Here is a 16327-nt window from a genome sequence, read left to right as displayed (position 1 = left end):
AAATGTGTCCAAGCCAACAAAGGGTTAATTCTGGCCCCAAGGAGGACCAGTCAGCCTCAGGAGAGTAGAAGGGTGGGGAGAGGGGTAGCAACCCCCAGTTATCACAGAAATAGGCCTTTCAGCAGCAATAGGGTCACACCCACAGCCATATAATTAGCCCAAAGCAATGCCCGAGACTGGGGGCCCAGGCCAGCCCAGCCCCGGCAGCTCTGCATGCCCACAGGTGCACAGGAAGCAGAGAAACCTACAGGCCTGTGGACGAAGGCTGCAAGGACCCTGTGCCCCAGGAGTCCATCAGGCCGGGCGCCTGCCCCCACCACGGCACCCAGTCCCTGAGTACCCACCCGGGCCACCAGAGGCCAGTCTCTGCGGCCAGCAGCCTCCCTGCCCCTGGCTTGGGTTCTTGTGCCAAGTCATGAGGACCCAGAGGTCCTCAAAGAAAAGAAAGCAGCAACTCTGGTGACCTTGACAGTGGGACAGAAGCCTGGCACACCCTTCCCACCCCTCCAGTATCTGCAGTTCTCCACCCAGCACTGGCCACCCTCTGCCCTCCACTCCATCCCCTCCCAGATGCTGAGCAAAGGCCGACCTCATTTGCCCTCTTGTCCAGGTGTCCTTGTGCAGGATTCCCACGTTCACATACTCCCAGGGCAGCCATGGGGCATAGCACAGCCTGAGAGGAGCAGCTGCCCAGTAAGGACACAGGAAACATGGGCCGGGCCCATACAGCCAACAGGAAGGACGGCACCCAAAGGCCAAGTCATCCTGTGAGGTCGGGGCTGCTCCAGCAGAGCAGGGGCATGGCCTGGACCTCCTTTACTGGAAAGTGCACCAAGAACTCAGCAGCCAAGAAGAGCAGAGACTCTATTCCCCCTCTGGCAGTTAACCCTGCTTGCGAGGGTGGTGGGTGTGTACCTCTGAGGACCACAAAGATTTCCTCTGGGGCTCCAGATGCAATGAAAGGAGCCTGGGCTCTAGGCTCCATGTGGCCTGGAGTAGGTCCCTCCCCTTCAGAAACCCAACTTCCTCCCCATACAGAGAGTGTGCCCGCTGGCAGTGGAGGCTTGTGAGTGTCCCAAGAGGTGATGTGCAAATAGGAACGTGCAGGCGCAGCCTGGGGCAGAATGTGCCCAAGGGAGAGCCAGGAAGTGTCACCCAGGAGTTCTGGTTGACAAAGGGTGGGGGGGTGCTTCTCACCCTGGGAAAGAAGGGGAGGGCACTGGAGGGAGAGGAAGGAGGGAGAGAAAGGAGAGAGAAGGGAGGAGGAGGGAAGGGAGCAAAAAGGAGAAAGGGAGAAGAGGAGAGAGGAGGAGAGAGGGGAGGAAGAAAGGGACAGGAGGGGGCCCAGTGCCCTCCCACCCCCTCCTGTGACAGCCTGGGGGCTAAACACAGGCCTTCCTCTGTCCGCTGAGCTGGAACCCTCCTCACTCCACATGCATGGGTCTCAGACAAGCCACTCAGCCCTCAGCTCAGGGCGAGTACTCAGCCAGCCAGCAGCACAGAGAGCAGAAGGGGAGGTCAGGGGCATCGGGGAGCTCTGAGGAGGACGCTGCCTTGCCCTGCCCTGCCCCACCCTACCCGACAGGGCCTGCAGGATCAGTGCCCACTGCCTGGACAGCCAGTCCCAGGGATGGCCATGCAAGTGGCTGTCCTCCCTCTGCTGGGCCTTGCATTTCCAGGCAGAGAGGGTCAGGAGCCAACACCGCAGAGGCAGCTTCCCTGGTCCCAGGCAGCCTGGAGGCCTGGCCAATCCTCTTGGCCATTGTCTCCTTCTACCCCAACCCTCCAGGACATTCTTTCGGACAGAGGCCAGCCTTACTTGCCTTCACTCACTCAAGGACACAAGGCCTCCAAGGCAGGCGGCATCTCAGCTAGGGAAACTGAGGATCACAGGCCAGGACGTAGAGACCCAGAGGGAAGCTGGTTCTGCCCAATCTCACACTCCTGACCTTCGTCTGTGTGGGCGAGTGCCCATCTGCTGTGCACAAGACTCTCCCATGTGGCGCTTGAAAAATACCAACCCCCAGGTCCCACCCACATTGGATAAATCAGAATCTCTCAGGGTGGGGCCTAGGTACAGACATTGTTCAAAGGTGCCCAGACCCCATGCCCACCTGTGGGCAAACAGATAAAACTGCAGAGAATGATTGTGTTCTCTGCACTGAGGGCCACAGGTTTCCTCTAAGGGGGCAATAGACTTTCTTTGGATAAAGACCTTCTAGAAGCCTGTGGGCATGAGAGAGCCAGGCAGACACAGGAGGCCAGTGTGGGCAAGTACCAAAGACTCAGCAAGGGGGGAGGCAGTCTGCTGTAGACTCAGAAGGGTTCAGGACGCCCACCCCAGAGAAACTGGAAGTTGAGAGAGACCTTCATGGAGAAGAGGAGAACCTGGTGTGTCGAGGTGGCAATTCCCCCACACATGGGCTAAGACCCAGCCCCTGCTCTACTGGCTGGCACCTGTGTGGCTGGGCAGTGCGGCCTCCCGGACCTTCCTCAGAAACTCCCCACGACCCACAAATGCTGCCTGTGGGTGCACCTGACAGCTGTAGATGTGGGCTGGCTTGCATTTGGGGGCCACAAGCAGGCAACCAAGAAGATCCAGCAGCAGCCTCTAGGCCCAGGTCAGCAGAGACAGCCCCTGGGGCGGGCAACACCTTTGGCTTGGGGGTGGGGAGGATGGGTGTTAAACCCACCTCATCTAGCTTTCAGCTCCTCTGCTGATAAAAATGGGATCTGAGAAAGCTAGAATTCAAAGGATATTGGCTTCACATGAAATCCATCTTAGTCTACGAGCAAGCATTAGATTTTATTAAGCAGAGAAACGCCAGGGGCGTTCCCATCAGAGTCAGGCGCAGACGCAGAGGCACAAAGCCACTGCTGTTACCTAACATTACTCTGAAGGTTCTAGATGGTGCAGACTGGAAACGAGCCTCCAAAATTATCATCGTTTGCAGACCGTACAACTGTATACCTAGAAAACTCAAGGGAATCTGCAAAGATATATTTGAATTAATGAGTTTAATCAAGCAGCTTGATAAAAGATAATTATATAAAAATCAATAGCCTTCCTGTATACCAACGGTAGATGGAAATGATTCAATTCACAGCAGCAAAAATAAAAAAATCCTTGAAATGACCCTGATTTCAAACAATGGATGACCTGTATAAAAAATGCATAATACTTTACTGAGCAACATCAAAGCAGAATGAAATCAATCAAAAAACACACACCATGTTCCTGGTAAATACTGTAAATTAATGTCAATTCCTCCTTTAATTGGTTTCTAAGTTTAATTTAACATCAGTCAAGTTCACAAGGGATGTTTTTAACCTGACAAAACAATCCTAAAATTCAATTGAAAGAATAAACAGATGTGACCAGCCAAGAAAATTTTGCAAAAGAGTAACAGCAAAATAAGAATTATCCAGCCACGATGTTTCAAAGCAGCATTACCCAACAGACATGTTATGCGAGCAGCACAAGCAGCCTTGTTAAAAAAAATGGTGAAATTAATTTGAGCCATATATTTTACTTTACTCAATATATCTAAAATATTATTTCAATCTGTAATCAGCACTTTAAAATTATCAATGAGATATTTTCTATTCCTGTTCTTTTTTGTACTAAGTCTCTGGAGTCTGGTGTGCACACTACTTTATATTCAGATCACCTCGTAATCCAGACCAGTCCCATTTCAAACAGTCAACAGCCTCCCATGGCCCATGGCTACCATAGTGAACAGCACAGGTGTAAAGTAGCTAATAATTTAGATATCAGACTTTTAAGGCTCTAACAATGAACACAGCTTAGGTATGAGAACAGACTGACAGAAAAATAGAATCTATCTGTGATTTCAATTAACCCTAGGTTTCATTCACAACTGATTCGAGATAGTATATGACATAACCCTGTTAAATATATATACATATTCACAGCTCCTGAGCCACTTTTTATCCTACCTTGAGAAGCTCTGTCCAGACTGGTCACTAGTGAGCCTTAGGTCAACCTTGCATGAAACATAAATATACCTCATTCACCATGTGGTTCCAATCCCTGCTTTGTAAGGTGAGATGTCCAGGTTCAAAGAGGAATTCTTGAACATTCTGCCCAGAGCTCGTGAGGGCTAGTCCCTCCGGTATGAACAGCCCAGTCTTTGCCGCTGCTCTGTTTCTCCAGCACGGGAACTGCACACGAGCTCTCAGACAGGGCCCTGAATCACGTGTAACATCATCATAATTGTAAAACGGCACGTCCAGGACTCTAAGACACAAAGGTGTCACGTTTACCATCTTTGAACCCGAGATGAAACCAATGGGTTCTATCTGCACCTGGGCAGCAGCCATGGGTTGTCTGGCATTGCCTGGCATGTACTGACTCGGTGGTACGGTTTCATGTTGCCATGGCTTTGTTTGAGCTATTGTGGGGTCAGCACTTCCTGGGCTGAGACCCCTTGCCACCCAAAGTGTCTTTAGAAAGTCACTGTGATGGCCAAAAATCATGATGTGTGTAGAAAGGCCCAGAGACAAAGGAGCGGGTAGCTTTGGCATCAGTGAGGTACATGCCTGGAGGAAGGACAGAACCCCAGACTTTGCCAGAAAGGAAGACACCCAGCGGCAGGTGAAGGTTGTTACACAAGGAGGCAAAGCCAGGGGAGCCTGGCCCCGGCTCAGACTACCTAGGGGCGGGTGGCTGCTGCCTACGCCGCAGGGCACTGCAGCCAAGGGGCCGGGCGCAGTTTCCCTGGAGCATCCCCTCCTTCTCCATGTGCTCTCTGTATAATTGATGACACCTTAAAGCCAATGAAAGGCAGAAATGTCAACATGTCCCAAACCTCAGGCCAAGGCTAAGTGCTTGTCATGTGCCCATCCTTCCAATGCCCACTGAGGTGGGTGTGAATAGATCCGCCTTCACGAGTCAAGGAACTGAGGTTCCTAAGGCCCTTTTGCAGGCGGCCCAGCTGCACAGGGCAGAGGCGACTGCGTGACGCAGCAGCCTCCAGCCCACATGAAGTCCACTGCTCACAGTGGAAATCACTAGGGGGTCAGGGGAGTTGGGGGGGAATCGCGGAGCCTGCCTGGCCTCTCTGTCCTGCCCGGGCCTCAGTCCTGGCCTCCAGGGTTTTCTCTGTGTTTGAGCAGACGCTGTGCACACCACTCTACAGGCCCCGGAGTGGATGTGCAGTGTAATTGAAATTCATGCACGAGCCTGTGGAGCCGCTCCAGGCTTGGTAATACCTTCTCCATATTAATGGCAGCACTGCAGAACCAGTGGACAGTTGACATTTAATATGAAACATACGCAGCAGAGCGAGAGGCTCCTCCCTGGGCCCCCCCATTTCAGCGTGCCTGCTGTGTGGGGAGTGCAAGGTGACACCAAGATTTGGGGAGGTGGGGTCTTCCTCTCCCCTCTGTGAGTCCATCAGACTTCAGTCCCCTTCCCTTCAGGAAACCCTGGCCAAGAACACACAACCACACATGCACACTGACATACATGGATGCACACACACTCACTCAAATGCACACACTCCCATGCACTCATACAAGGACATATATGTGTCACACTCAAATATGTATGCACATATATATATACCCACATGGACACATTTACATATGCACACATTCCAGTGCATAGTTGCACAAATGTGCACATAGATTCCCATACACCCAGCAGCCCCAGGAAACACAAGGCGGCCTGAGCACGGGAGGGCGATGTCCCTGCCTGCCAGTACAGACTCAGGGTCCCAGGAGGGCCCCATGCACACTTTCCCCTATGGGTCCCAGAAACCAGAGGGCGGAGACTCAGGCCATAGCTCAGGCCACCACACAGCAAAACCAGCCTCAACAATGAGCAGAGGCACCAGGCCATGGGGGGGTGTCCCCGAGGCTCAAGGCAGATGAGTTCCTCAGTGACATCTCTGTTCACACTGGCTGTGTCACTTATGGTTTTCACAGCAGGCCTGCATGAGGACCTAGTATTCTCCACCTCTCTGCTGACCTTTGGTGTTACTCCCCACTCATTAAGTGCTGGAGCCACGGGAGAACGGGCTGCCAAGGCTGGCCATAGGGCGGGAGTCTGAAGCCTGACAACTGAATGAGCACCATTGGTACATGCCATAAGCACTGGCAGACACACAGCCACACCGTGGAGGCAGGGCAGGGGGCGGAACTGTGGCAGGGGATGGCCCCAGTAAAGATGGCCTCCCTGGGCTCAGGCTCAGAGACTGGTGACCAGCTGTACTGGCCATCTTGAGAGGCCCAGCTGGCCACCACTGTGCCTTTCCCTAAGGGACGTCTCCAAGGGGAGAGGCGGCCCCATGCAGGGAGGGAGGGCCTCACAGATCTGAGTAACCCGCAAGAGCCTTGCTTTCCTTATCTGTAAAACGGGGACAACAGTGGCTGGCTCAGAGGACTGTAGGGATTGGCCACATGCACAGCAGAGTTGGCCCGTGTAGGCACTGATCCTCTGACCACCTCCTCTGGAGGGGCGGCACTGGCTGCTGGGAGTCCTCAGGCCTGAGGCATAGTCCCTGCGCAGCTGCTCTTCAGCCCCACACCGGGCCAGGAGCACATGACTCAGGCTACAGCCAATCAGCATGTGGCATCCCTGGGACACAATGATTGGCTGTGGAAAGGTCTCATGACATACACCCCTCCAATCAGTGTGAAGCTCAAGACTGTGACCAGAACCCGCCAAAATAGACTTTCTTCTGCACAGGCTGTTCCTGGGGGTGTGAGGGGTGTGGGACAGCTTCCCCCACTGGTGCCCCAGGGAAGAGAGCCACATGGGAGGAGGGGAGAGATGAGCGGGGTTCAAGGGACGCCATCTCACCCCTGAATTACCCACCCAACCCCAGAAGTGCTCAGATGCCATTTTTTTTAACTGTGGTAAAATACACTCAACATAAATTTCCCATCCTAAGCATGTTTAAGCGTGCAGTTCAGTGGCATTAACTAAATTCACACTGTTGTGCAACCAGCCATCTCCAGAACTCTTCATCTTGTAAAAGTGACTCTGAGCCCATTGAACACTAACTCCCCACTCCTGCCTCTCCAGCCCCTGGCAACCACTGTACCGCCTGCCTCTGTGATTTGACCCCTCTCATTGCCGTCAGATGCCTTACTCACTGAAGCCAAATGAGTCTGGGTTTCAGACCACGCATGTGCCTACACATTCTGAGGGGCCACCATGGGGGCAGACTGCGGTTCTACCTCCAGCACAAACCCCTGTCAAGCGCGCCTTCATCGTGGCAGCCGCCGGCGGGGAGATCCCCTAAGAAGCGCCTTCCTCCCACCAAGTCGCCGCCAGGGAGCAGTGGTGGCGAGGCCAGCCAGGAAGTTGTGCATACCCCAGAGGGCGACATGGAGTGGTCATGAGGAAGTAAGACTAGGCTGTCAGCGAGTTCCCGGGACAGCACCTGCCAGCAGGCAGCCGCCCTGGCCAGTCTAACCATCCTGCTGCCAGCACAGCTCCAAACGCTTCCACACCCACCTCTGGAGGCCCATCCGGGGACCTCAGGGCCCACACAGGGTTTTAACACTGGACTTTTTTGCCTGCGTGATGTCAACAGACTCAGAAATGCAGCTTCTCTGAAGAAGCATCAGAGGGCCCAGCAGCAAGGAGCCCACACTTCTGAGAAGCAGCAATCCATCAGGGGAAGTGCAGCACAGGATCGCCAGGTACCCCACCTCTCCCTTGACCAGCTCTGTCCCTTTGCTTGTGTCTGGTCCCCATCTGGCTCCTAAGACACCTAGAGTTGCCCTGGAAGGGTCCCACTTTGCACCTAAATGACGTTGGTGGCAGGAAGATTTGTCCAGGGTCATATAGCAACTTGCCAGAGTCTAACCCAAGGTGTCTCACTCCTTCCATGTACAGGCCCAGAGGGGCTTCCATCCCTTCCTTAGTTTGATTTAGACCAAGAGTTTTGAACTTGGGTTTCAAACTGAACCCCAATGTGGGGGCAGGAGAACAGTGCAAAACCCCACGTGTGCACGAGTGTTTTCCTATGGGAAAGGAGGCAGAGCTTTCAACCATTCTCCCAGGGACCAGTCCCACTGAGTGTGAACTTTCAGGAGTCAGTAACAGAGCAAATGAGGACAGTCAGGCCAGCCCTGGGCACCGAAGGACACAAGCTCTCGGGGGCAAGTCCCTGACCCTTCCCTACATAGGTCTCGGGAGCAAGTCCCTGACCCTTCCCTACATAGGCTTACAACCCCCACTTCCAAGAATTCTTCTCCAGAGCTGGGCCCAGAAGACATAGCCTGGTATAAGCCATTCATGACCAGGAAGTTGGGGTGCACCATGGCATGTGAACATCCAGATGGCTTCCTGGATGAAGTGCCATTTATCTGAGACCTACGGAGTGAGCCAGCAGAGAGGGAGAGATTAAGAGGGTCCAGGCAAGGGCACAGCCTGTGCAAAGGCCCTGAGCTGGGAATGTCCAGCATTGAACATTGAAAACTCAGTGTAGCTGGAGCACAGGCAAGGGGGGGGGGGCGGCGGCATAGGGACAAATGAGGCTGGAGACCACTGGGTCAGGTCATGGGGGTCTTGAACGACCAGTGGGTTTGAACTTGTTTTTTCTGGGTTTGGATTTTTTTTTAAGGGTAATAAGAATCATTGAAAGGTCTTAACCATTGAAAGGAGTGACATGATTTAATGTGTGGTTTACAAAAATCAGTCTGGCTGCTGTTTAAAGAAAGAGTTGCTGGGGAGGGACCAATTAGGAATTGCTGAGGAACACAGGAGTAAAAGACAGGGCTTGGAGTCAGGCGTGGTGGCGAGATGGGACCTGGGATGAAGTCTGGAGATGTCTAGATGGTGGCTGGCTAGACATAGAGGCTGTGAAGAGGAAGGGGACAAGTGGTCCTGAGATTCTAGCCTGACTGAAGGGTAAAAGTGGAAAGACCCATGTGCCATTTAAGAACCATGAAGTCACCCAGCAAAGGAGCCTTGGGGGCAGCTGGGAGAGTAAATCTGGAGCCTAGGAAGAGATCCGGGCCAGATACAGGGGCCTGGAGTCTGGATGGACTATGGGGGCAACTGTTTTCATCTGCTCAGCACACTTACTCATCCCCTTGTTTTTATGATAAAAGCCCAACCCATTCCACAGTTTGGGGATTTGATCATCACTCTCATCCACAAAGGTGGGCAAGAGACTCAGGCCAGGCCCATATCACAGTAATTGTTTTAAAGATGGGCCAGTAAGCTACGCAAAGCCCATCAGCACCTTCTCCAGGGCTCTGACAGGAACCATCCAGAAAGGAGTGCTCTCCATTTCTGAGAGATGGCTACCGTGTAAGACAAGCCAGGAGCTGTCAGTGGCCCCCACACGGGAGGGCCATCCTAAGATGGACACAGACAGTGCCACAGCTGACAGGCAGAGAGCAGTTATAAAACCAATCAAGAGCCCCTGGAGCCAGCAATGCCTGAAGCTGACTGGAACTCCTTGGGACACCAAGGATAACCGGGCCCATGACAACCCCTTGTCTGTCTCTTCCACTGTAGGCTGGTTTACACTGCATTTACACTCAATGAGTCTTCAAGAACAAGAGTAGTAAGCCAGGGGAAGCTGAGGCCGTCCTGGGCAGCTGTGTGGAGAGCCAAGAGCAGCCAGCAGCTGCCTGGGACCTGAGAAGCCCCTGCAGCCAAGGAACCCTGAAGTTCCCAGAGCCCCTCTTCAGTGTTCCTGAGACCCTTTCACTGCCCTCTAGGCAGTGCCAGGGCAGGGTGGGAGGAGGGGAAACCCTACAAGGGGCAGCTGCAAGGCCTGAGCCCCCTAGCCCCCAGCCCCCAGCCTGAGGCTACCATCCCTGCCGACCCACTCTGGCACCTGGGCCAGGTGGAGTCCCATGTGCAGCCTTCTTAGGAAAAATGGAACTCATTTCAGTCCCTTGGGCCAGCAAATGACTTCTCCCTGTAGCCCTTAGTGACTCTTCATTCCCATCAAGACTGGACAAAGCAGGTGTCTGGCCGGGATGGCCCCCAGCAGGGGAGCCCAGCCCATAGAGCGGCAGCCCTTGGGTCCCTCTGAACTTCAGCCCTACAATGGGGGCCCTGCCTCACAGAGTTGGGCCCCCATGGCCATCACCCGGCACATAGTAGGGGCACAGTAAACTGTGACTTACTATTATTACTTTTTAGACCAACAGGCTTCTCATTGATTGGGTTTTTCATGAACATATAAGAACGATGTGAAATTAGCACACCTATCATGTGGCCCTAGAGGTACTAAAAAACTCCTCCATAGCAACGTGATATAACATGAATTCTTCCTTAAGCATTATTTTCTCAGGAATTGTGACAAGTCAAACTTGAACCTTTCCCTGTGAATATTATGAACCACTTCTGTCTACCAGCTCTAGAAGATCCTGGAAACTCTATATTTACCAGCCAGTGTGGCGATAAAGTGCACAGCATGTCTCATGAAGTATGTCTTCATGTGGCATTTCTTGAGCCCCCAACTCCATCTGACTCCGTAGAATGTGCACCCTGGCAGGCCCATGGTCCCAATGTCATGTTAAGGGAGGAATAGCACCTCTCCTCTTAACACTCTCCATTTATGGGGAGCAACAAACCCCACGTCCTGATTCTCATGGGAGCACCCAACCTCAGCCTGGCCCAAGTGATAACCAGGAAGCAGCTGGAATTGTCAGAAAAATATGTCATCCTGACACTGCTGGGGTCCCTTGCCTCACCACAGAGGGACTGCACCTTAGAACAAAGCCAAAACTTGGGAAGATGGAAGTAAGAGACAGCAGGAGTCCTAATGACCCGGCGGAGCGTGGGGTCCAGCCATTACCATGACATGAGCTAGTAACTTCCCATTTCTGTTTGGACAAATGTCAGTTTTCCGACACTTGTAGCTGAAAGGATCCTCAGCAATACAATGACATAAGAATCCCCTCGTGCTAAATAGATGAGGATAGTCCGGCCCACAGTAAACAAAGCAGCTACAGCTCTCCTTTAAAAAGGCAGAGCAACAAACTCAGGGCCAGGCAAGTAGACGAGCAGATGTGTGTGGCAGGCCAGGGGCAGGACAAAGGGACCGAAAGGGCCTGTGGCTCTGGAACAGGCATGCCCCACTAAGCATGAGCTGGGAGACCACAGCTGCCTGCCGTGCTCCGACTCCACGGTACCCCCACATCCCTTTCAGGAAGGCTGGTTCCAAGAGCCCTGCGGAGGTGGGGTTCCATGGTCCATCGGTGCGGGAAGGGCTGGTTATGCAGAGCTCAAGAAGTTTCTCTATTACAGAATTTCTCAGAGGTCCCAGTGGACCCCCTTGGATCTGCCAGGCTGAGCACAAAGTGCAGTGTCCCCTTGTTGTCCACTGAACCCACGGGCTCAGAGCAACTTGTGCAATGTGCAGATTTCTCTTACCCAAATGGGGTGGTGGAGCTCTCCTTCCCAAAGAGAAGTCCAAGGCCCAGGAGCAGCAGCCTGGTAGCTTCAAGGAAATGCAGAACCTTGGGCCACAGCCTAAATGCACTGAATCAGAATCTGCACTTTAACAAGCCCCCCTGGAGATTTGTACACACACCACAACCTGATGCACCTACTTGGGTGTGTTTCCATATCTGTGAAGAAAGAGCAGGAGGTGTAGGGCAGGGGTGCTGTGTGGCCTGGTGGCTGAGGGTCTGGCTTGCTAGAAGGAGGAAATGCATTTATCCATGTAAGGCCTACTGAGAGGGAGTGCACAGGAATCATGGCTCCAGCTATCACATCTCAGTGTCCACCACCCAGACTTGGGAGCCCCACGGCAGAAGGGGCTGGACAGAACCAGGCCAGACTCCTGCCATCATAGGCCATAGGATCTTGAGTGAGTCACTCAACCTCACTCAAGTCTGCTGAGGCTGCCCATCTGTAAAGCAGGGGTGAGGATCCCTCCCCTGAAGGGTCTCTGCGAGAGGCATAGTATGTAAAGAAAGCCCCAGGACCTTAGCAAGTAGGCCTATGACTGAAGCGCAGAGGGACTCAAAGGGTTAAGGAATTAATTGATGGAAGGAAGGAAGGAAGGAAGGAAGGGAGGGAGGGAGGGAGGGAGAGAGGGAGAGAGGGAGGGAAGGAGGGAGGGAGGAGGGAGAGAGGGAGGGAGGGAGAGAGGGAAGGAAACTCATGGGCTGCCCTACTGTTTCAAGGCCATTTCTGACTGACACCATTCAAGGCCACTCATGTAACCCCCATCCCCTCTCCCAGCTTCGGCCTTCCTTCCCCTCTGATCTCACATTTCTACCCATATGTGTCCAGTACACGTGACATATCACCGTGCCTGTCCTGACCAGGCTGATGCACACCTGGCACCTGTGCACATGCTCTTCCCTCTGCTAGCATTGCCAGCCTGCAACTCATTCTCCAGACAGCCCGCAGAAGCATGCTCTCAAAACCCTGGCCACGGAGTCCCTCAGCCCCGTCACTGCTCTGAGCATGTGAGCCCCAGGTGGGCAGTGGGCCAGCCACCTCTCTGACAAGTACAGCCAGCAAACACACCAGGAGGTGGCAGCTGTGACAAATGAACTGCCAAATGAACAAATGGGTGAAAGATACAATGAGGAAGTCTCCCTACACAGCAGTCCACCAAGAGAGGACATCCATGTCAACTCCCCCATCCCACCCCACCCCTGAGCAAGTCCCCAGCACTCATTTCTTTTGATTTAGGAAATTCCAGCATAAAGTGAGACACACCTATGAGGTCCAGGACTTCCTTGGAGACAACAGGGATATAAAGGGCTGCACCATGTCACCCCAACTCCTCCAAGGACACTTAAAGTTGTTTGCAATACGCCCAGGTTCTAACTAAATCTAGCCAAAGGCAGTGATTTTCCGAAGCAACAAGTGACATTTCCTGTGTCTCCATAAAAAGAACACCAGCGGTTGTGGAGCTCTGGTGTAATTGCTGGCTCTGCAGCTGGCAGGTCAAGTCTGAGGACGGGGGCTCAGGAACCGGCAGGGCTGGGAGAGCAGCCACTTGCTCAGAGCAGGAGTGCCCTAAACAGCAATTAGAGCAGAACCCACGATGGGCGGCTTCAGATGTCTGGCCAACACAGCCGGCCTGACCACCACACACCCAATCCAAAATAGAAAACTGCAGTGGCTTCTGCCACGTGCCAGGCCCCCGGGCAGCTGGACAGAACACTGCCAATGTCAGCCTCTTCCCTGAGCATTGATCCAAGCTTCCTTCGAGGCCCCCTTAGGTCAAGCCACATTCCCTCTGGGCCCCTGGAAACAGGAGAATTTCCCAGGGTTCCAGTCACACTGGGTGGCCCAGGCAGTCCCAGGAGGGGACTTAGTGTCTCTCCCGTCCTTCCAGGTCTGCCCATGGGCACCAGAGCCTGCCTTTCCAAATGCTCCCCTTGGCTCAAATGTTTTAAAAAACCGACTTTTCAAATCACCAGCTGGAGTTTCACAGGAAACCAGTGGCTCCCGGTCAGCCAGGGGGCAGAGGGATAACTGGGCATTTCAGCACCACTGGCTACAACCTGGGCTGGTGCCACCTGCACACACAAAACAAGAAAGGCTGCCAGCACTCGTGCCCCCCACCCCCACCACCGGCACTGCCACACACACACATTACCCAGGCTCAAATGCACAGGGTCACACTCAACAGACACTCCAACACACAAATGAGCAGAAACCTACAGATACACACATGCATAAGACACACAACAGCATGTTCATGTTCACACAGATGCATAGGTACCCAGACACCAGTACATGCTGACATTCCAAAACACATGTGCAAATGGGCACACTCACGGGGATATGCGCACACCTGGATGCAAGACAAGACCTGTGCCAGCAGGCAAGAGGGAGACCACACTCTGCTATTCAAAAAGGGCTTGGAGACACTGGCCTCCCCCTGCACAAATCACCCGTCTCAGATCAATCAAAATAACTTGCCTTCCTGCCAATCAATCCCTTCAGTCGGTGCCCCATGGTCCCTAAGCACAGGGGTGCAGAAAAGGTCCTCCATGCAGGCCTTCCCTCCCAGGGGACTCCCGTGTAAGGGCAGTGGACAGAAAGACTTCTGGAGCCCAGGCAAAGCCAGTGGACAGACAGACACTAGGGAAGTGTGAACTCACCAGCCCATCGCAGTTGCTGAGTGCCACGGAGGAGGCTTCAGCCAGGCCGGCCACGTCTCCGACATAGAGGCAGGTCCCAAGCAGGGGCTCCACGCGGGTGGCGCCTGACTCGCCTTGCCACTCCATGGTGGCCCCAGGCGCCACGAGGCGGGCATTGGGCCGCAGCCGCAGGTGCAAGTCTCGGCCGAAGACCGTGACATTGTAGAAGAGGCGGTCGCCAGGGTCCTCCTCCTCGCTGCCTCCCAGGAAGCCCGGAGTCTGGGCTGGGGCGGCCCTCCGGGCCCGTACCCCCGCCTGGGCCGTCGCCGCCGACACCACGTGGGACACCAAGCGGCCCTGGGCGTCAGTGCGCACTGGCACCGCCAGGATGCGCTCCGCTTCGTGCCCCAGGGGCCCGCCTGCAACGGAAAGGGGCGTTAGATCCGCTGAGACCTCGGAGCCCCAGAGCCCCAGAGCCCAGCCGCCGAGCCCCACACGCCCCCAGCCCCCGCCCCCACTGCGAAGGCAAGGGCATTCCCCCAGGCAGTCCCTAGAAACTAGCCTGCACCTCCCCGGCTGTCTTCCGACCGCGAAGGGGCGTTAACAGGGCCACCACTCGGAGCCCCGCTGCCGCCCGGGCCGTCCCGCTCTCGGACCCTGCCATCCAAGAGCTCTGGCCCCTGCCCCGTTCCGGCTTGGGGCTCCGCGGGCTCCTCACAGTTCCCCCAGGGAAGGCCCCCTGAGAGCGTCCCCTGCCCCTTGAACCTACCGTCCTTGGCAGGACATGGGGCCGCTCCGAAACCATTCCAGGTTGGCCTCCTACCCATGCGCCTCTACCCCTCGGCGGCCCCCGCCGCCCGGCCTCGCCACTCTCCTCCGGAGCAGCAATGGCTCGGCTCCCCCGGGCACGGGCGGCCTGTCCTCCGTGTCCGGCTCTCGGTCAGCCCGCTGCCAACCCCCCTGCCTGCACGCCCGAGGCAGGGAGGGGTGGCACAAGGTCCTTCGAACCTCTGGGGATCCCCTCCGGGGAGCCCCAACCGGTCTTCAGGGCCCAAGGCGGCGCGCTAGGCACCCGGCTCCTCCCGAGTGTCCCCGGACGCGAGACCGGGCGCCGCCTCGCCCTGGCTCCCCAGGACCCGCCGGGGCTGGCGCTGCGCTCTCCGCCGCTGGGCTTGCCCAGCCCTCCGTCTCCACGCTCCGCATCCCGGGAGCCGCGAGTGCTCTGAGGCTCCCCCGGCCCGAGGCGCCTGGGTGCGCCGCGGGGCGCCCCCTGTGCGACCAACGCGGCCCCGAAGTTAGCCAACTTGGCCCCGGGCGGGGCGCGCAGAGTTTACCCAAGTCCGAGCGGACGCCGCCAGGGGAGGGGGCGGCGGGGCATGCGGGCACGCAGGGCGGGGTCGGCGCCCGGGGTCGCGGGGCAGGACCGGGCCGCACCTACCTGGGGGGTCGGCGGCGGCTGCGAGCCGGGCGGCGGGCGGCGGCGGCAGGAGCGGCGAGAGCAAGAGCAGCAGCGCGGGGCAGAGCAGGCGGCGGGCGGCTCCAGCCGGCGGATCCATGGCAGCCGGGCCGCAGCCGGGGGCCCGCACTCGCAGCCGGCGCGAAAGTTCCCCGCGCACCGCCCAGCCCACATCTGGGGGCAGCTGGAGCCGCCCGCAGCTGCAGCACCGCAGGGCGCGGGGCGGAGGAGACGAGGCGCGGGGCGGAGGGCGGGGAGCGCGAGGGGAGGCGGGGAGAGGGAAGGAGCGAGCGAGGGAGGCGGGCGGGAGGGAGACGGCGAGCGAGGGGGAGGCGGGGACGGCGGGCGCCTCAGCCTGCGGTGACCCGGCGCTTCTTGGCGCGGCCGCCGCTGCCGTTCCCTGCTCGCAGCGAAGCAGAGACACCCCGAGGCGGCGGCAGAGAAGCGCCCCGGGCCGGGCCGGGGGAAGCCCATCGCCGGCCTCTCTGCGCGCGCCCCGCGCCAGCGCGAAGCACCCTCTTGGAGGAGCGGCGCCCTCCAGAGCGAGCAGCCCCATGCAGGCAGTCTCGGCGGCGCCCCGGATCCCAACCGTCAGCCCCGGGGCGGAAGGGGCCGCCTTACCCTCTCTGTGCGCCCAGGGGCAGAACTGGGCGGGCGCAAGAATGGGTGGGGAGATAGGACCCCAGAGGCCTGAGGACGCCTTTATAGGCGAGTTCATGCACTGCCGGGGCCACCCCAAAGACCAACTTTTACCCTTCTAGAGATAGGCAAGGTTCCCTCGGTCCCCAACTCCTGCCTGCCTGAAGTCCCTGTCCC

General features: G+C 56.3%; 1 protein-coding gene across 2 annotated transcripts in view; it reads right to left on the bottom strand.

Moving 5' to 3' along the window:
• The window catches only part of ADAMTS2 (ADAM metallopeptidase with thrombospondin type 1 motif 2), a 221152-nt gene extending 205390 nt beyond the window's left edge, over window positions 1-15762 (bottom strand). The window contains exons 1-2 of one of the 2 annotated variants that reach the window (XM_037002116.2): window positions 15494-15762; window positions 14077-14474 (exon numbers count right to left, since the gene is read on the bottom strand). In XM_037002116.2, the coding sequence (XP_036858011.1) occupies window positions 14077-14474; window positions 15494-15611 (516 nt within the window). In that variant the 5' untranslated portion in view covers window positions 15612-15762. Of the gene's footprint in view, window positions 1-14076; window positions 14475-14824; window positions 15227-15493 lie in introns of those variants that run through there. The other variant, XM_017657011.3, reaches the window with a different exon arrangement.
• Between the last annotated feature and the right edge of the window lie 565 nt (window positions 15763-16327).

Source organism: Manis javanica, chromosome 14, assembly GCF_040802235.1.
Source record: "Manis javanica isolate MJ-LG chromosome 14, MJ_LKY, whole genome shotgun sequence".
NCBI lineage: Eukaryota > Metazoa > Chordata > Mammalia > Pholidota > Manidae > Manis > Manis javanica.
Note: the sequence above shows the minus strand (reverse complement) of the source record. Positions and strands in the feature narration are given on the sequence as shown.